Source organism: Vicugna pacos, chromosome 30 (assembly GCF_048564905.1).
Source record: "Vicugna pacos chromosome 30, VicPac4, whole genome shotgun sequence".
In the NCBI taxonomy this organism is placed as follows: Eukaryota; Metazoa; Chordata; class Mammalia; order Artiodactyla; family Camelidae; genus Vicugna; species Vicugna pacos.
Window position 1 is genome coordinate 35,511,665 of NC_133016.1, and position 21,543 is coordinate 35,533,207.

General features: G+C 39.9%; 1 protein-coding gene and 1 pseudogene across 1 annotated transcript; both read left to right on the top strand.

The window, feature by feature from the left end:
* The first annotated feature begins 94 nt into the window (after positions 1-94).
* On the top strand, positions 95-2,346 carry LOC140690474 (uncharacterized). The gene is made up of 3 exons (XM_072952288.1): positions 95-699; positions 970-1,666; positions 2,327-2,346. Exons 1-3 carry the CDS (start codon positions 295-297, stop codon positions 2,344-2,346), a joined length of 1,122 nt encoding a protein of 373 aa, XP_072808389.1. The 5' UTR covers positions 95-294.
* On the top strand, positions 1,747-14,385 carry LOC140690515 (guanylate-binding protein 6-like; annotated as a pseudogene).
* The last annotated feature ends 7,158 nt before the right edge of the window (positions 14,386-21,543 follow it).

Consider the following 21,543-nt stretch of genomic DNA (forward strand, 5'->3'; position numbering starts at 1 on the left):
ACGGCAGTAACTCCAGCAGCCGTGGCGGCTCTTTGAGCCCAAGGGGCGAGCAAGGCAGCCATTGGCGGAAGCCTCTGCCTCCGGCTGTGAATCCCGCGGCCCGGCCTCGCCCCACCGGCCTAGTGTGGCAGGACGCAGGGACACGGGGACTGTCTGAACGGCTCCAAGATGGCCGCGCGCTTGGGTCCGCAACTGCTGGCGGCCCCGAGCCCCGTTCACTGCCACCGCTGCTGACCAGAGACGACGGTCGGATCGGCGACTCCGGGGGCTGTCCCCGCGTGGCGGGAGGCCGCCATGGCGACCCTGGAAAAGATGGTGAAGGCCTTCGAGTCCCTCAAGTCCTTCCAGCAGCCGCCGCCGCCGCCTCAGCCCCCTAAGCCGGCATCGCAGACGCCGCCGCTTCAGCTCCTTCAGCCGATACCGCCGCCGATGCCGCCTCAGCCCCCTCAGCCGGCACCGCCGCCCGCCCAGCCCCCTCAGCCGGCAACGCAGCCGCCGCCGCCTCGGACCCCTCAGCCGGCACCGCAGCCGCCGAACCCCCAGCCCCCTCACCCAGCAACGCAGCCGCCACCGCTTCAGCCGGTACCGGCGCCGATGCAGCCTCAGCAGGCACGGCAGCCGACGCCGTCTCAGCCCCTTAAGCCGGCATCGCAGCCGCCGCCGCCTCGGCCCCCTCAGCCGGAACAGCCGCCTCAGCCGGTAACGCCGCCGATGCCGCCTCAGCCCCTTCAGCCGGCACCGCAGCCTCTACCGGCACCGCCGCCCGCCCAGCCCCCTCAGCCGGCACCGCAGCCGCCGCCGCTTCAGCCGGTACCGCCGCCGATGCCGCCTCAGCCCCCTCAGCCGGCATCGCAGCCGCTGCCGCCCCAGCCCCTTCAGCCGGCACCGCAGCCGCCGCCGCCTCGGCCCCTTCAGCCGGCACCGCAGCCGCCGCCGCCTCGGCCCCCTCAGCCGGAACAGCCGCCTCAGCCGGTAACGCCGCCGATGCCGCCTCAGCCCCTTCAGCCGGCACAGCAGCCTCTACCGCCACCGCCGACCGCCCAGTCCCCTCAACCTCCACCGCCGCCCGCCCAGCCCCCTCAGCTGGCACCGCAGCCGCCGCCGCTTCAGCCGGTACCGGCGCCGATGCCGCCTCAGCAGGCACGGCCGCCGACGCCGTCTCAGCCCCTTCAGCCGGCACTGCAGCTGCCGCCGCCTCAGCCCCTTCAGCCGGCACCGCAGCCGCCGCCGCCTCGGCCCCTTCAGCCGGCATCGCAGCCTCAACCGCCATCGCCGCCCTCCCAGCCCCCTCAGCCGGCACCGCAGCCGCCGCCGCCTCCGCCCCCTCAGCCGGAACAGCCGCCTCAGCCGGTAACGCCGCCTCAGCCGGTAGCACCGCCGCCGCCGCCTCTGCCCCCTCAGCCGGAACAGCCGCCTCAGCCGGCACCGCCGCCGATGCCGCCTCAGCCCCCTCAGCCGGTACCGCCGCCGCCGCCGCCTCGGCCCCCTCAGCCGGAACAGCCGCCTCAGCCGGTAGCACCGCCGCCGCCGCCTCGGCCCCCTCAGCCGGCACCGCCGCCGCTGCCGCTTCAGCCCCCTCAGCCGGAACAGCCGCCTCAGCCGGTAGCACCGCCGCCGCCGCCTCGGCCCCCTCAGCCGGCACCGCCGCCGCTGCCGCCTCAGCCCAGTCAGCGGGCACCGCAGCCTCAACCGCCACCGCCGCCCGCCCAGCTGTGGGTCAGGAGCCGCTGCACAGACGGTGAGTCCCTGCGGGCCCCTCCCCAGCCCTGCGGGGGTCTCCGTTCCTCCCTCGGCCTCCCACGAAGGCCCCGATGTGGTCCGGGCCCCAGGCATCTGCTTTCCCAGCTGCGAAACTCGGGAAGGAACGGGGCTGTGTTGTGATCCAAGGCCGCGCGTCCCGTTCGGCTCCTCAGTTCAGATGCAATTACAAATCCAGGTTGTCACCTGTGCTTCTGAATAACTGGCTGTACATTGGAGTTTCCCATCTCTTCCCCAGGTTCAATGATTTGCTAGGATGGCTTAAGAACTCAGGAAGGATAGTTTGCTTACTAGATTACTGGTTTATTTTAAAAAAGGATACAACCTATAAACAGCAAAATAGAAGAGTTGCATAGGGAAAGATACGGAGAAAAGCGTGTGGAGCTTCCATGACCCCTTTGGATGTGCCACCTTTTAACAACCTCCACATATTCATCAAGCCAGAAACTCTCTGAACCCCTTCAGTTAGGTTTCATTTATTTTTTTAATGGAGGACTTCTTAGATAGATATGGTTGAGTAAACTATTGGTCATTGGTGATTAACTCAACTTTCAACTCTTCTCCCCAGTGGTTGGAGCATCAGGCTAAATGTTGCAACTTTCTAATAACATTGGTTTCTCTAGCAACCAACTCCATTCTATAGTGATCTAGGGGCTTTACAAAATCACCTCATTAACATAAACTCAGTTGTGGTTGAAAGGTGCTTGTTATAAATAACAAAAGACTCTCCTTTCATCTTTATCAGTCTGGAGCTATTTTAGGAAATGAGAACAAAAGACCAAAAGTTACAAGAAAAATAATTTCATCTCTCTCATCACATAGGGTTTTAAGAGCTATATACCAGGAATAAGGACAATGATCAAATTTGTATTTCTTATTATAAATCTCAATTTCACACACCCCATAATATCTTGTCATAGGTGTCTGCAGGTCATTCTCCCTGCAGCTTTCCCAAGCAATGCCCACTGCTTCTCCCTGCCTAAGATCCGAATAAGGGAATAGATAACAGTCCTTCAGGAAGCCCATGAGATATCAGAACATTGTAAATGCAGTCTGCTCTGCTCTGTTTATTTTGAAAAAGGGAATTGGAAACTCAATTGATGCCTTAGATAGTCTATTTTATATATTCACTGGTAACCTCTTGCTCTAGGCATCTGTGGAGCTCTCTCTCCACATGTTTCCTTGAGAAATACCTGCTGCTTCTTTCCATCTGATATCCAAGTTTTACCACCACCTACCCCTCTGCCACCCTTCCCTGAGTTTCATGTGAGGTGAAACAGAGACCTGAAGAGGCAGCCCTGACAGGTTAGAACATTATAAAATTCCCTCTCTCTGAATCAGGGGAGGGAATTGGGAAATGATTTACCACTTCCTTAAAGACCTTACCACAATGGGGAGCAAGGGCAACAGAAACACCACAGAATTTCCTACCATTTTGAATGAGGCTGTTTCTTGATTTGGTATTTGGTTGGTTGCTTTGGACCTTTGACTGTTTTATGGAACTACTGTGAGGTTATTCTAGCCAGAATTTTGGTTGTTGTTTATGTCTCCTTGGGGAAACAAGAGCTTAGAGCTTGCTAGACTGTCATTTTGCTCAAGTATGTAGATTTTTAATCCTTGCTCAATGACATTCACTCAGCCTTTGTGAGAAACTTTTACCTCATTTCCAAAGTCATTATATTAATTTCTAACTTTCAGTCTCTTGTGAATATCAGTTTAGCTGGATATGTAAGTTATTATCAAAGGGCTTGGTATATTGTAGGCCTTCAGTGCATCATAACAATAACTTTAATAATATTATTATTTTGAAATAACACTTTGGAGAGTGATATTATATTATTTCACTACCAATATCATGAGAGACTTGAGGGTATGATTGGGGAAAACCTCTGCAGTATGCTAATTCTATGTTACATTTTGTCTCATGGAAAGCACAGAACTCTTACTTACCTTATCCTAAGTTCATACATGCTTTGTATAAGTCTGAGTTAGAGAATGACTTTATAATCTGATTTCCACTAAGAAGCTCTTCTAGGTTGGCAGTTTGCCATGGCATCCAGATCCAAAATGATGGGCCCCATTTGTCTGCTGGAAAGTGTCAAGGTGCTGTCAGTGAACCAAAACTCTCTGCAGATTCTTGGTGAGATTTCTTTGCCAGTGCTGGTCTGGCCATTGTAGGACCGTATCATACGGGCAAATCCTACTTGATGAACCGTCTTGCAGGTCACAATCATGGTGAGTGTTGTACTGGGTCAAGGGCCAATTGCTTGATTCTAGCTAATATCTCAGTTTCTTAATTTTTGTCCTGATCATGTGTAGGGAGAACCAAACTTCTCTTAACAAATCAACTTTCCACTCCTATTTCTTACTGCTAAATCACTGTCTTACTGTAATTCATTATCATATTATATGTTTTATTCCTGTAAAGCAAAATTTCTCCTACCAATTCACACAATCTTACCTTATTTTACATGCTTAAGCACTTTACTCTTGCAATTGTGTCTACTCTCTCTTGAAACACATTTTGCTTTTTTATGGAATATTCTCATCAACATATAAATGTGATCAAATGTCTATAATCTTAAAAATATTTCCTGTATGACATATACTTCTGTGGCTAACACTTCTCCCCTGTTTTGAAAAATTTGTCTGACAAAAAATATAATCTTGATTTTTTTCCCACCTTTTTCTCTTCCCATGTCTGTCTTCAGTCCATTTCTCTCTGGCTTTGAACCTCACAGTTCTTTCAAGATACTCTTGTTACGGTTATCAATGACTTCCATTTTGTATGATTCACGGATTCCCCTTTGCATCTATGTTGAGCCCTTGCTTGGTTATCTTTATCACAATTAATATTCCTTCCTCCTTGAAACAGATGACACACAAAGTAGGACATTCTTGAGGAAATGGAGAAAACACCAACTCGTATGCTGGGATATTGACATTCCAATAGATCTGTAGCCCCTTGGTTGTTTAGATTATCTGCTCTAACTGAATGCTGCTTTCTCCCCTCTCCTCACAGGCTTTCCTCTAGGCTCTACAGTGCAGTCTGAAACCAAGGGCATCTGAATGTGGTGTGTGCCTCACCTACACAAGCCCAGTCGTACTCTGGTGGTCCTTCTGGATACTTAGAGCCTGGGGAGTGTGTGAATGGTAAAGCAGAAAGTAACAGTTAAATCCTTTTTATTCTGGATTTTCCCCTTATCTCTCCATGGCCCTAGAAATTTTACTGCTTTAATCTGTAAAATCTAGAAATCAATTATAGTAAATAAGGCAAACTATGATTTGTTTGAATCTCACTTATAGGTAAGATATCATGGTGTCTCAGATAAATTCTTTTATTTCTTGGCACTGTGTAGATGACTTGATTATATTTAGTAAGTCATTATTGAACAGCTGAGTTCCAGGCCTTTGAACTTAGAATTATAGATATCAGTGACCAAAGTAAAGGTCCTGCCCTAAAAGAGTCTTTAGTTCAATTGACAAGACCACATTATCTGCAGTCAGATTTAATACCATGTAATTGGGAAAGAAGCAGGCTGGAGAGAAGAAGAAATTACATTGCATTGCAATCCCCAATTTCTGGGAATTTCATGGGAGCTCCATGTCTGGAATGGCTTTTTCGAGTTATCCTGAGTTTGGGACAGGGGTGCTGATACATTTTTGAAGAGCTGCTCCAGAAGCCTTTCTAATTAAGAGGGCTGACACTTGAAGACTGTCTTCCACCAACACTCCCAACAGCTGGGGGAATAAGTCCTTCAATTTTGAAAGGCAATCCAGGCAGCACCTGACTGATTTTGAGAACTAACAGTTAAGCATAAATAAAAAAGAGGAGAATCTGTGAGTGAGGAAAAATTTCTGATTCACCTTCTTAGCTACAAGGTGAAGAGTGTATTTGAGGGTTGGATTTAAGAGACAGGTTTACATTTTCCATGATGAAGTTCATCAACTACTCACAGAGTGTTCTGGAAATCTGTGAGACACCTCTGAATGTACAAGTTCTATAAAAGTAGGTGTTGTCCTACAAGAAACATTTTAAAATGGATTTTTGGTGTTTTAGCTTTCTGCTAATGGGTGAAATGAACTATCCCTCCTATCCCTCCTTTCCCCCTTTTGAGACTTATTTGGAAATAGTACTTACATTTTTATAGCTCTCTATTTTTCTCAACAGGAGTTAGAAAGTCTGTGCTTATTTTTAAAGCCATATATCAAACAATGATATAATCTTGTTGTTGAAATAATTGTTTGTCATAACTGCTACGTCTTATCCTAATTGATTATTTTTAAAAACTGGGTTTTGGGGAAAGAAAGTAATGAATAGACTCTTATCCCCTCAAACTCCCATTTAGAATCTTCTCAACATAAACCACAGTTTTTGCATTTGCACTGGGAGCAACTTTACATGCCATTTATAATAAAAAACAATTTCCAGTTTATGCCATTATTTAGACAATGCTACGATTAATACAAATTAGCCTGGGCTTTAAGGTCCTTGATTAGGCTGCATGAAAGCTCACCTTAACTTCTCCACTTGCCCTCTGCCCTCAAATGACTCTGTTTTAACTACAAAACCCCTGTATTTTCCCATCTCTAATTTTGTTTCTCTGGGTTTTCCTGTCTATGGGATCACCTTCATTTCTTCAGTTCCACATTTACCAGTTCTTTAATATTCAGCTCAAGACTTTGAGAAAGCTTTCAGATCATATATTCTTTCTCCAAATTTCATAGCTCTGTTCTTCCTTGATAGACTTCTAAATTTTAATTTAGTGTTATAGCTATAGGTTTCACTGCTTATATACATTACTGAGAGTAAGCCTTTTACAGATAATTCTATCTTTGTTGCACTTACTGTTATGGATGTTTGTCCACTGCTTTGAAATAGTCATGTTGAAAGAAATACTTTTCATTTTTAGCATTGCTTTTTTAAAATCTAAGAACAGTTGGGGATATTTAGTAGCTTCCTGCAATTATTTATTGATTGGATATAATTTAAATACCCAGTTATGCCAACTATGGTATATTTTATATGGACTCTGATTAATAAATATATGCAAAATGAATAAGTGCCCACACTCATCACTGAATACCTAATTGCACCACAGGTACTGTATTAGTTTTTCTGTATATGTTATTTTACTTTATCCAATCGAGGAAAAAGAAAGCACTGTGAACATTAGAATCCTTTTATATATGAAAAATTTGCAAACACAAGAAATGTCTCTGTAATTGTCAAAGTTGATACCTGCATTTAAATCTGTCTTCAAGCAATTTCTTTGCATGCTAAGTATGTTAGCTGAAATAATAAATAAAACCATGATTGAAGAAGTGTACAGATGAATTTCTAATGTAGGGGTAAACTTCTAACTCTCTTGTTCTAATGTGCTTTCTAGGATGAGTCTAAGAAGGATTCATGGATCTTTGTCCTGGCTGTGCTTCTGTGCAGTAGCTTTGTCTAGAACAGCATGAGCACCATCAACCACCAGGCCCTAGAGCAGCCACAGTATCCTTCCAGGTCCTGAACCACCATGTTTCACTGAATTAATGGGAATGGGGATAGAGTCACTCTCTCCTTTACTGTCATTTAGTTTTCTTGGGTGGAGCAGAGGGGACCCATGGCAAAAGAGAGTGTTTATAATATTTTTATATTAGAGAAATGTGGGAATTGTTGGTAGTGAGTTTCTCTTCCCTAACCAAATCTTAGTTATGCCACAGAGCTTGCAAAACATCAGGGCAAAGTCCTCTCAAACACCTGATAGAGTAGAAGATTCCACAGAATTTATGAATTTCTTTCCAGACTTTATCTGGACTGTATGGGATTTCACCCTGGAGCTGCAGTTACATGGTCATCCTATCACAGAAGATGAGTACTTGGAGAATGCCCTGAAGCTGATTCCAGGTATCAGAGTATGGCCTGGGCAGTGTATGGTCCAATAGAGGGTGGGATCTACTAAACAATGTCCCTTATCTCTGTGATTGCATTTGTATTTGAGGCTAAATCAAAGTCTGTGGAAATGGTGGCTGGAAAGTGGGTTGCAAAGATCTAGGGGCTACAGTTGAATTTTACTTAAGAAAAGTAAAGTGTAAAGAGAAATTACTTAGAGCCAATTTGTTTTTTATACATCTTTAAATTTAGCATCCAGATTTAAATGGGTGCTGAAACATTCTAAAGACCGGACACTGTGTTTCCTATTCCTTCAATTTGTCTCTGTTAAAGAAAACAACTAATCAGCTAATTGTTAGACATGAAACTGCAGTGAAAAGCTTATCTAATGAACAAAATATAGATTTCACATATTATTCTTTTCAAAGAGGGATATATAACTTTCTAATCCTGTATAATTATATCATCTACAAAATGATTGTATGTTCTAAATAAACCTGAAGTAGTGACTGTCTTTACAGTCTATGCCTTTTCAATAATACTGACAATTATTAGAACATTCATTTTACCTTCCACATCATAGCTTTCTCCTAATTCCCACATGTTTACCCATGATTTAATTACAAGGTAATAAATTATTTTCATGGGTTACATTTACAAGGATGTGTGTCTATTGAAACCTTGAAAGAAATATCAATTCCAATTTATTCATTCTTACTTTCACATTTCTATTTATGATTTCTTAAAACAGCTATTGAGAAATTGGCTGGCAGGAGAGGACGAGATCTAATCATTTACCTCAAAGAGTTTATAGATTAGTGGTGATACCTTAAAATTACATTTCAGGTACATTTATACTTTAGAGGTTTTTACTGAAAAAAATAGATAACACTGCATCAATTATTTTTAGCATCAAAACAGTTTTCCTTAGATAATGAGGATGTCATTCCTAATATTCAAATTACTGTCCATGATCCCTTGTTTGTAGCTCTCCTTTTTGGTTCCACAGCTCAATTCCTACATGAGGTTGAGTTGAGCAGAAAGTTTCATTTGACCTTTCATCCTTTTAGCTGCTAGTTAAGCAAACACATCATAGACAACCACTCTACTATGTGCATGTCTGGAGAGACCAGCCATAGGTTTCCTTTACTGGATCAGATGTCTCCCTAAATTTCTCTGCAGTTATATCATTGGTATAAGTCTGATGTGCAAAGAAGTATTGAATGTCTATGTTAAAGGAGTTCTATGTGTAGAAATGGCAAAGACACACAAATCCCTGCCATGAACACCTGTAGCACCCTCGCCTCAAGACTCTACACACTCTAATCACTGTTTTTCTGTCCCTCAGGGAAGAATCCCAAAGCCCAAACATCCAATCTACCCAGGGACTGCATCAGGCATTTATTTCCAAGATGGAAGTGTTTTGTCTTTGGCTAACATATGAAGAAAAAAACTTCTAGCCACTATTGGGATGGTATCTGAAGACCAACTGGATCCTAAATTCCAGGAGCAAACAAAAAATTTCTGTTCTTACATCTTCGCTGATGCAAGGACCAAGACCCTCACAGAAGGAATCATGGTCACTGGGAAAGGTGAGTCTCTATTTCCCATTTCCATGGGGACTGCTATGTGTTGAATATTTTATGTAATGTGCTTTCTAGTATTTTTGTTTGATTCTATAAAAAAATTCTGATTTTACAGACATTTATATTCCATGAAGAAATCTGTATACTTTATAATTATCTTCTTTGGGGGCTTTACAAATTCCTTCCCCAAATTGCAATTTTTGTCAATGATATCGGTGGCTCCCATTTATCTGAAAACATCTTCCACTTAGAATATAATCACTCTCTTGGTGTAAAAACAGAATACTGCATGTTTTCAAAGGAAGTCCTATACAGTAAGTGTTCTTCACAAGGTGAATTCAAAAGATATAAAAGAGTGGCCCAAAAAATAAATATTAGCCCATAAATCACTGAAAATCCATTCAAAGCCTCAGAATTAGGAATACATTAAACATGGTACACCTTGCCTCATCTGTCTATCTATGTAATCTATATTGCTTTCAATTTTTAAATTGAGAAACTGTATTTTCCAGGTAGCCCCTAGTATGTTAGATAGAAGTAGATATTAACTTTTTCAGTCCTATGACCTGGAAAACCATAAAAATGAAGAGTCAGTAGGAAAATGAAGGTGATAATGGTAGAAGGAGGTAGGGGTGCATGTGTGTGTTTGTGTGTGTGCATGTATAGTATATGACCCTAGAAGCATAGTCTCAGAATCCTGGAGCCATTGACTGATAACTTGATATTTAGCCCCTAAATTTCCTGGCTTCTTCAGGGCTGAGGACTCTGGTTGTGACCTACATGGATACTATCAATAGCGGAGCAGTACCTCACTTGGAGAACGCAGTGACAACTCTGGCCCATCTGGAGAACTCAGCTGCCATTCAGAAGGCAGACAACCACTACAGCGAATAGATGGCCCAGCGAGTGAGCTTCCCCACAGACATGCTGCAGGAGCTGCTGGAGGAGCACGCTGCCTGTGAGAGGGAAGACACTGCAGTCTTCATGGAGCACTCCTTCAAGGATGACAAGCAGGAGTAACAGAAGAATCTTGTTGTAATCTGTCTTAGTATTTACCATATGTCACCTCCCCTTGAAGAATGAAGCCTAGAAGTGTTGTTACTGGTCCAACGGCTCATCTCTCACTCAGGGATAAAGTAGTCCATGTTCTCATGAGGGACAGAGTTTCAAAGGACTACATTTCCTTCTTTTTTTACTGCCAGGCCTCAGGCAGTTTATCTAGAACTCTCTTTGACCTTCAGTGAAAAATCAGTATGGATATCCTCTTGAAATAAATACTTCTGTGGATTCCAAGCCTGTCCAGAACACCCAAAGACATTCTTTAGCTAGCTTCTTTTTCTGTGAACACACTCCTATGCCTGGGAACCAAAATTTCTCTTTTCAGATGCACATTTCAGGCCACTTTCAGCTTAGGTTGCTCCTTGTTGTATCTATCATTGAAGACAGATAGAATCACTGAATGTGGCAGCTTCAAGGAACCACAGAGATTAGGTAATGCAACTCCAACAGCTCAGATGAAATACCCAAGGAGGTTAGGGAACTTCCCCATGGTCTTCCAGAGTTTTCAGAGCTGTGACTAAATCACATCTTGTGACTGCTGTTTTATTATATGTCCTCCAACAGAATACTTTTCTCATGAGGAACACAGTAAGACTAATTCTTCTACCAGATCCTTTGGAAATTTACCTCCTCTGTTCCTTGTTTCTGGTGAGAGCTCTCTGTCTTTTTTCCCTCTAGGAAATCATAAAGAATAAGAAAGAGGATTTCTTGATACAGAATGAAGAGACATCAATCAAATACTGCCAGAATAAACTTGATCAGCATTCAAAGGCACTAATAAAAAGTATGTCAGCAGGAACTTTCTCTGTTCCTGGAGGTCATGATCTCTACAGGAAAGCAAAGGAAATTATTGAAAAGGAATATCACCAAGTGCATATGAAAGGAGTGAAGGTGAGGAATAAGGGAAACATGGGGAACCTACAGAATAGTCAAAGTGGTCTCCTGAAAATCTGAGAGCACAGCTCCATGCATGCATAAAAAGAGAGTATGGGGCCATTCAAACAGCTTTGGCTCTTAAGGTTCACTGCATGCTATTTATTCCTGAAGAGAGTACAAATGTCAACTCCCAACCATGAGTACAGATTTCTTAAATCCACAAGAGACAGAACAGAAATTACTCTTTTTTTTTTACTCAACAACATATTTGATGTGTTGAGCACTGATAATTTACAAGTCAGTCTTTGTACACAAGGATGATCACAAGTGAGACAGGAAGTCAACTACATAGACAAGTTATAACACTCAGGAAAGAGTTACTTAGGTGTTAGAAACAAATATTATAATAATAATAAAAAACAATACAACTAATACATATTGAACTCTTGTTTCCTATAACCAAAATGTTAAGCTCTTTCCCTAGACTCTTTAACTTAATCTTTCAAATAGCATTAAGAAGCATCTACATTATCAGCATTTTAAAGATCTGAACTGAGAAGCATAGGCAGGTTAAAATAAGTTGTCTAAAGTTATTACCAGCTAGTGGCAAAGGAGAACAGCAGCACAATTTAGAGGCACTATTTCACACTGGGAAAGCAGATATGTAAAAGCACCAGAGATTTGAGGTTTGTAGACCTTAACAAGATTCTGACTGGCTGGAATTTAGAGTGGGGAGAAGGAAGTAGCACTGGGCAAGAGACTGGAGAGAGACAGTCACTCTAAGGAGCTTGGACTCATTGTAAGGAACCACTGTGGAACTTTAAACATGAAGCAAAAGTTACATGGACTTAGTTGTCTTTGCATCACTAATTTCCCTATTGGAAATCTAATTTCTGTGCTCCTCCTTGGTTCCTCAGGCAAATGAGTTCCTCCAGAGATTTCTGCAGTCACAGGTGGCAATAGAGAAATCCTGCAGGCAGATAAAGCCCTCACTGATGGGCAGAAGGCCATAGCAGGTACAGGGTTGGGCTGGGCTCACAGTGGGATGGGTATGTTCTTACAGTGATCTCTGATATGTGTGAGAGCAAAACTTTCCCAATACCGGAGCTTCCTCCCTTTCTGTGGAGCAACACTGCTGCATCTGGAAACAGCAAAGGGAACTGTGATTGGACACCAGACAGAGCCTTTTCGCTCACATTATGAAGTGTGCTCTCGATGATGTGGACACATTGTGTGGGGGGAGGACTTCAGAGATTTCCTACCTCTCTCTTCAATTTGGTTTGGCCTCTGAGCTCAGGAGGGTGGAGGTCAATCCTTGCCTATTTTTTCCCTCTCTAATACCTCCCTGGGGCAGAAGAGTGGACCAGGAAGGAGACAGCTGAGAAGGAACAGGAGCTGCTGAAACAGAAACTACAGGAGCAGCAGCAGCAGGTGGAGGCTCAGAAGAGAAGTCTCCAGAAACACATAGTCCAGTTGATGGAGGAGCTGGTGAGGGAAAGAGAAAACCTGCTGAGAGAGGCAAACAAGATATTGGAGCATCAGCTGAAGGTGAATCAGGCTGTGGCAGTAGTAGAGCTTGATAGCTTTGCCTTGGTACCTCAGGAAGGGATGGGTGAAAGTTACAGCATGATTATTCAGAGATCACAAGTGCACCTACTGCTTGTGATTTATTAAAACCCTGAAGCCTTTGAATCCTTCCAAAACCTTTAAATTCGGCTCTCTAAGCAGACTCTGGAGAGTTCAGGATGGGTATGCCCCCCCTATTCCAAGCCCTCAGAGAATATAAATAGGGTTGTATAGCCATTTAGAGAATTTTAAAATGATCTCACAGGGCTTGATTGAACAGATATTACAACTATGTGTGTTTAATATGAACAACAACTAGTATGGTCTACCAAGATCACTACCTTTTACCAGGAGCCCTGCTCAGCCAAAGGCCCTGAGGTAGATCTGTGCTGATATAAAACTACCAGAAATGTCCAGACTTAAAAACACAGGGAAATGATAGATTTTACACTTGCTGCATTGCCTCCAGGTGTGGACAGATCCCCAAGCTATCATGTGGCTTGGAGGGATTTCTCTCACTGTTCATCTGAACATGATTTATAAGAGATTTCTATAATTTGGGGGCCATGTGTTTATAACAGATTTCTATAATATGGGTGACAGTGCCATCCTGAGTCGGACTGAGAATTAGTGCAGTCAGACCAAGGCTACCTCTCATTTGCATTTTTTGACAGGAAAATATTACATTTGTCTTCATGCCAGGCTTAGCCTCCTGGCAAAACCCTAGGGCATATGAATATTATTAAGACTGTAAACTACACTTCCTCTTAATATTTTGGTCCAAACCAGGAAATATTCCTTGTTACAAGAGTCTCCTTTCATGATTAAGAGAGAACAATTTTAGGAATAAAACCAAGATAGTCTGACAAAGTTTTAAAGTTTGACAAAATGTAATCCTTGAAAAAATGGGGGATTTAAAAAGTTTTACTTCCTTTCTCATTTTTATTTTTTTTTAGGTCCAAGAAGATCTGTGTACTGAAGGATTTAGAAAGAAATGTGAGGAGATGAATACAGAGATAAATCATTTGAGATAGAGGATTGTTGATACTAAAAATGATGATAGTTCCTTGCTTGCACAAGCCTTGGACAACCTTGGCAAAATAATCACTTCGTTATTGCCTGCCCCAGCTAACATTCTTGGTAATGTTATGAAAGTAGTGAGCTCACTATTTAAAAAGAAGTAGCTCACCTTGTAAAGAAATCAGATACATAATATATTATACATGTATGTTCTCTGGCCTATTTCTGATGTGCCTGCTTTTCACTTTCATCCAGCAATGCTTTAAATATAAAAAGTGATTTCTAGAGAATATTGATGCCTGGCCTGCATTAGATAGAATAAATGCATGGACACTTTGATATAGTGTGTTCACTTTTAGGAAATATATATGTGTGTAAAGTCATATATATGTGTATGTACATATATACAAAAGTTTCACTGAGGCTTCACTTCTATTGGCAAAAGATTGGAAACCATTTAATGCTCATTTAATTTGGTAATATATATTTTGCATGCACATATACTAGAATACTAGGTTGCCAGTAAATAGTGGAGCTCTATTTGTATAAATATAGAACAATCTGGAAGGTAGATTGTAGAGTGAAAAAATGAGGCACAAAACAGTTTGTATAATGTGTTCACCATAAAAAAAAAGGCAATTATTATGGGCACTCATACACACATATATATAGTACATTTCTGGAAGATTCATTAGAAATTGGTATCATTGGTTCTTCCTGGGAAGGACAGCTTGGCATCAGGGATGGAAAGGACACATGCTTTTCATTATATACTGTATCTTTTCAATTTTGCAAAGATAACTTGTGTTGTTTCTCGAATAACAAAGAAAACAAAGTATAATACTAATAATTAAAATAGTAAATGGAATGTGAATAAATGGAATTGCTCATTGCTTCTAGAAATGACATTAGCCTGCTCAATGAGGGGTCTTAGACTAAGATCAGAATACTAGAAAATAACATTTGCATCCCAATCTTGTTTTTGCTTTGGCCTTGATTTTTAATCCCTTATATTTGCTTCAAAAATAAGGTATGAAATTTCCTGTTAACCCTTGAAATCTCAGCAAAAGTAACCTTTACTTCATAGGTTTCAATTACACTTTTAAAGTGTTTAGAGACAAATTACTAAACACTAAGAGTATTCACTGGTGAGAGGAATTCCCATCATCCTTAAGTTCAGTGGTGCCATCTCTGTTGTAGGCAAGTACAGAAGGTGCGATCCACCACTGCAGAAATGGATGCCTTGATAGTATTGGGGAATGAAAAACCCAGACACACGGAGGCCAGCTGTTGGCATTTAAACACCAGAATTCAAGTACATACAATGAGAGTAATGAGCATCGTGGTTTGTCTTAGCCCAGGCTGCTATAACAAATTACCATAGACTGTGTGGCTTACAAAACAAACATTTATTTCTCCCAGTTCTGGAGGCTGTAATTCCAAAAGCACTGTGCCAGCATTGTTGTATTCTTGGTAAGGGTCCTCTTCCAGCTTTACAGATGACAAGGTTCTTACTGTGTCCTAGCATGGTGAAGAGAGAGAGACAGAGAGAGAGAGAATGAATCTCATGATTCTTTGTTATACGGGCACTAATTAGATTCATGAAGGCCCCACACTCATTATCTAATCCCTCCCAAACCCGATTTCCAAACACATTGGGACATTGGTAGTTGGGGTTTCCTCAAATGGATTTTGGAGAACACATTCAAACATTCAATCTATAATTTGGTTGGAGTGGCAGCCAGCAGACCTGACCAGAGAAAATTCTGAAGATGGCAAATAAAACAAGGTGTCTGTAGAGAGAAAAAGAATGGGGAGGAAACAATTGGAATCAAGGATATTTATAGGAAGCTGAGAGGTAACATTGATAAAAGGTTATAATCCCTAGCCTTGATCTAAACCAATTTCAGATGATGGAACTATCACCTGGAGGAGAGGTCAGGATCCCAAGAGAGAGGACCTTGCAGCTCTGGGATGAGGATAAATGATAATGATTTTCACAGTGCCTCTCCTAGGGGACCTCTGTAAATGTACTTGGATCCATATGCTGGGAAATGAGAATGCCCAAACACTTCAAGGACTCTCAGAATCAGGATCCAAGCTAGGAGTGATGCTCAGATCCTGAAAAGACATCACAGTCTCCCTGTTAGAGGTACATGACATCCTGGTATAAACACAGTCTTGGCCCAGGTGCAACTAATTTGGTCTAGTATTTGTTTTCAAATAAAAATAAAGTTTGTCTGAAGACAGACACCATTATACATATATATATATATATATTATATATATATATATTATATATATTTTTTCTGTACATCTTCATAGTGTATGTTTAGGCACAGAGGGTACTTAGTAAGAAACTTCTGTAAAAACAAAAAGCTGACCCATGTGTGATTGTTTTCAATTGCCAGAATTCCACGATTACTCCAAACCTCTGACATAATAGATTGTTTGGATTTTAGATATTAGATTTAGGTCTCTAAGTTGACTTAAGGACCAGAGGAGCAGGAGAAACTCTTTCAGTACTGTCTCCCCCTCTGTGTTCTTATGTACCACAGTCTCTGTATCTCTGCGAGGATGTTAACTCATCTCCACTGGAGACTTTAAATGACTCCATCTAGCCATGGCTTCAAGTGTTCAGAAGGAAGAATGAATGGCTTTGCCTTTTAAGAAGAAACCATATAGTAATGAATATGTGACCAATGTATCATGGGGTTTAATGGAAAAGTAAACTATACAGAAATATCTGTATATCTGTTCCCACTGAGAGCTTGACTTAAGCAGATGTTCTAATCCCTTGAACTAGACACATCCTGCATTGAAGAGCAAAGAGAAGCCTTGCCTTTTTTAGATTCGACATGTAAGTGATATAGCACTGTACTTGTCTTTCTCTGACCTATCTCACTAAGCATAATGTGCTCAAGGTCCATTGATGTTAGCAAATGGCAGGATATCCTCCTTCCTTGTGACTGAATAATATTCCCTTGTGTATATGTATATGTGCCACATCTTTTGTATCCATTCATGTGTTGGGCATTTAGGTTGTTTCATTTCTTTGCTATTGTGGTTAATGCTGCAATAAACATGAGTGCAGATATCTCTTTGAAATACTGTTTCTATTTTCCTTCAATAAAAATATAATAAAACTGACAATGGTCACTTAGAAAAATAAAAAGGCTTTAAAAAATAGTTAACAATTTATTCACACATCTATTCTAATCCTCATTAAGGAATGCTTGGTTCTAATTATTTACATTGCTTGTTAAATTCTTATGTCCTCTCTGCCATTGTTCTGGGTTATGTAAAGAGAGAAAAGCAAAGATCTTGTCCTCATTCAGCTTACACCGTGTATGGGTCTTACATAATGTTATTTAGGCAGAAATAAATATTGTAATTATATACATGTATATAGATATGTGTGTGTGTATACAGATATGTGTATGTATGTGTATGTGTGTGTGTATATATATAAATATTTTATGTGTGGTGATCAAGAATCTAAGTAGCAACCAAATAGTCATTTTTTAAGTTTGGTTTCAACCTAGTGCATCTTGCCTGGAGATATAATTGTGTATTATAGAGTCCTAAGGACCAAATATGATAACTTTAAAGTAAGGTAAATCCTAGAGTGCATGGTGATTGAAACAATGAATAAATAGATTAATGTTTGGATGTATGAATAAGTGTGACATTTGTTTATTATTTCAAAGGGTAATAAATATTCCTCTTATTACCTATAGGCAAAAATGTAAAGACTTTGATGAAGAATTTTGTGTCCTTTGATCTCTATTCCTTTATCACCTGTACAAATTTATTATGTTTAAACAAACTAAAGTGGATTCTGTTTCTATGACTGTACTAGGACTGATATGACAACTCTGGAATATTCTTCCTTGTGTCTCTTTTTCCATGGAAGTGTGGTTGTGCCACTCAACAGTGTTATTTGGATGGAATTCCTTTTATTTCAGATACTGTGATCTTATTCCCTGACCACTGTTTTGTGGACAGTGGTCCCAGGCTGCATTGAATATGGTGCCCACTCTTAGCCCAGGAAACAGTCCCTGATCAAACATGAGTAATGAATTCCTCCCCTGATATATTTGGTCTAAGGTCCCAATCTCTCTCTGCCCCTGCTGACTATCCATTAATATAGAAAATGCAGACAATCAAGTTCTATTTCCCTCCCACTTAAAGTACCTAATTATTTTATTTTGATGAAATATGCACAACTATTTACTATTTTAACTATTTAAAGTGTACAATATAGTGGAATTAAGTATATTCACATAGATGTTACAATCATCATCACTGTCTACCTCCAATCCTTTGCATCATGCTCAACTGAAACTCTGTATCCAATAAACAAGTCCCCATTTCCCTCTCCCCAAGCTCCTGGTAAGTGTGAGTAAACTTTCTGTTTCTATGAATTTACCCTGGATACCTCATAAAAATGACATCATATAGTATTTTTCTTTTTGCGACTGGCTTATTTCAGTTAGCATAATGTCCTCAGGTTTATTTAGACTGTAACATGTGTTAGAATATCCTTCTTTTTAAGACTGAATAACATTCCATGGTAAGAATGTACTATATACTATTTTATTTTTTTAACTTTTAATTATTATAGAACTTTTACATTTCCACTTAATTTGCAGTTATTACAAAATACTGGCTATGTTCCCTGTGTTGTGCAGTACATATTTGTAGCTGTCTTATACTCAGTAGTGTGTTACTCCCACTCCTCCACACCTTTATTGCCCACCCCACTTCCCACAGGTAACCACTGGTTTGTTCTCTGTATCTGTGAGTCTGCTTCTTTTTTTGTTGTTGTTTTTGTTATATTCAATAGTTTGTTGTATTTTTTACATTCTACATATAAGTGATATCATATAGTATTTGTCTTTCTCTGTCTGACTTATTTCACTTAGCATAATGCCATCCAAGTCCATCCATGTTGCTGTTAATAGCAAAATTTCATTTTTTATGGCTGAGTAGTATTCCAGTGTGTGTGTGTGTGTGTGTGTGTGTGTGTGTGTGTGTGTGTGTGTGTAGTATACAATAAATATCTATACATACTATATTTATCTATATCTATCTATCTCAGTGTATGTGTGTGTGTGTGTGTGTGTGTGTATCATATCTTCTTTATTCATTCATCTGTTCATGGACACTTAGGTTGCTTCCATACCTTGGCAACTGTAGATAATGATGCTATGAACATTGACATGCATGTATCTTTTCAAATTAGTCTTTTTGGTTTTGGTTTTGGTTTTGGTTTTGGTTTTATATACCCAGGGGTGGAATTTCTGGGTCATACAGTAATTATATTTTGATATTTTTGGAGAAATCTCCATACTATTTTCCACAGTGGCTGCATGAATTTACTTCCCCACCAAGAGCCTACCAAGGGTTTCTTTTCTCCACTTCGTTGCCAATATTTGTTATTTGTATTCTTTTGATTACAGCCATTCTGACCAGCAAATACACTACAATTTATTTACCCATTCATATGTTGGTGGATAACTAGATTGATTCCATTTTTTTGTATTGTTTTGAATAATGCTATTATAAACATTGGTGTACAACTATATATTTAAGTTCCTACTTTCAGTTCTTTTGAGATATATAACTAGAAGTTGAACTGTTGAATCAAATGGTAATTTTATGTTTAATTTTCTGAGAAATTGTTATACTGTTTTCTACATTAGCTGTTCAATTTGTTCCTACCAATGATGTACAGGATTCTCAATTTCTCTACATCCTCACCAAAATTTGTTTTCTGTTTCTAAAGAAATGGCAACCATATTAATGTGTGTGAAATGTATCTTATTTCCTTAATGAATAATGATGATGAGCAACTTTTCAGGTACTTATTGGCCATTTATCTCTGTTATTTGGGGAAGGTCTCTTTAAGTCCATGACTATTTTTGAAATGAGCTCTTTGTTTTTGTTTTTGTTGTTGCTGAGTTAAAGGGTTCTTTATATATTCTGAATGTTAATTTCTTATCAAATGTATGATTTGTAAACATTTTCTCCCATCCTGTGAGTTTCCCTTTATTCTTTTGATATTGTCCTTTGATATGCATGAAAGTTTTAAGTTTTTGTAAAAACCAATTTATCTATTTTTTCATTTGTTTTCTACACACACCTTTAGTGTATATCCAAGAAATCATTGCCAAACCCAATAGAATGAAGAGTTTCCCCTATGTTTTCTTCTAAGAGATTTTGTTTAGCTTTTACTTTTAGATCTTTGTTCTATTTTGAGTAAACTTTTGAATATGGAGGAAGGTAAGGGTATAACTTCATTCTTTTGCATGTGAATATTGAATTTCCTCAGTATCACTTGTTGAAAATATTGTGCTTTTCCCACTCAATGATCTTGACACCCTTACCAAATCATTTGACCGCATATGAGAAGATTTATTTACTGTATTGGTCTATATGTCTATTTGGATTACAATAGGTTTTACTAAGTTTTGAAATCAGGAATTATGATATCTCCCACTTTGTTTTTCTGTTTTCAAGATTTTTTCTTTGTTTATTTGGGATTTTTGAAATTCCCTATGAATTTTAGAACTTTTTATTTTCTGGAAAAATATTGGAATGTTGATAAGAATTGCATGAGATCTGTAGAATCTGTTGAATAGTACTGACATCTTAACAGTATTAAAACTTCCAACCTATGAACATGGGTGTCTATTTCTTTATGTCTTATTTAATGTCTTTTGGCAATGTTTTCAGTTTGCAAGTCTTTCTTCTTCTAGGCTAAATTTATTTTTAATTAATCGTTTTGATTCTATTTTAAATGGGATTGCTTTCTTAATTTTTTGAATTGTCATGTCAGTGTATAGAAATGCAACTGATTTTTAATTGTTGATTTTGTATCCTCCAAATTTGCTGAATTTGTTTATTTTTTCTATTTTTTGGTGAAATCTTTGACATGTCTATATTTAATATCATGTCGTGTGTTAAGAGAGAATTTATTTCTTCATTTCCAATTTTAAATCTTTTTATTTCTTTCCCTTGTTTTATTACACTGGCTAGTACCTCTAATACTATGTTAAATGGAGGAGGCAAAAATGGACATTACTGTCCTTTTTGCTATCTTAGGGGAGAAGAGTTCAGTCTTTCATCATTGAGTAGGGTGTAGTTGTGGATTTTTCATGCATAGTTTTTATCATGTTGAGGAAGTTGTCTTCTATTCCTAATTTTTGAGTTTTTTTTTAACAGAAAGATTATTAAATTTGGTCAAAGGATTTTTGTGAAACAATTGGATGACCAATTTTTTTTTTGCTACCTTAATGTGGCATATTATATTGATTCATTTTTCTATTTGGAATCTACAGGATGTAGTCAACATTTATAGAATACCAAAAACATCAGAATATATATTTTCCTCAAGCTAACATGAAACATTCACCAAGATAAACCTCATTATGGATCATTAAACACAACTTAAAAATTGAAAGGAACAGAAATGTTATAATGTATGTCTCAGACTACAGTGAAATTAAACTAGAAATCAACAATGAAAAGATAGCTGGAAAGTCCTAAAATAACTGGATAGTAAACAACACACTTCTACATTATACATAGGTCAAATAAGTCTCAAGAGGGATTTTAAAATGTATTCAATGAAATAAAAATAAAAATACAACTCATCAAAATTTGCAAAATGCAGTGAAAGTTGAAGGAGACTTGTAAGATAATTTTGTCATGATATATAGTCTTATGGAGACCATAAACTCAGTTTTGGGAAGGGGAATAGGAAGACACAAAGCAGCAGTTCCCAGGAAG

Coding starts and splice junctions, on each gene's coding strand:
- LOC140690474 (XM_072952288.1), top strand. CDS start 295: ATGGCGACCCTGGAAAAGATGGTGAAGGCCTTCGAGTCCCTCAAGTCC. Junction 700..969: donor CGGAACAGCCGCCTCAGCCG/GTAACGCCGCCG, acceptor CAGCCGCCTCAG/CCGGTAACGCCGCCGATGCC. Junction 1,667..2,326: donor GCCGCTGCCGCCTCAGCCCA/GTCAGCGGGCAC, acceptor TCTTCTCCCCAG/TGGTTGGAGCATCAGGCTAA.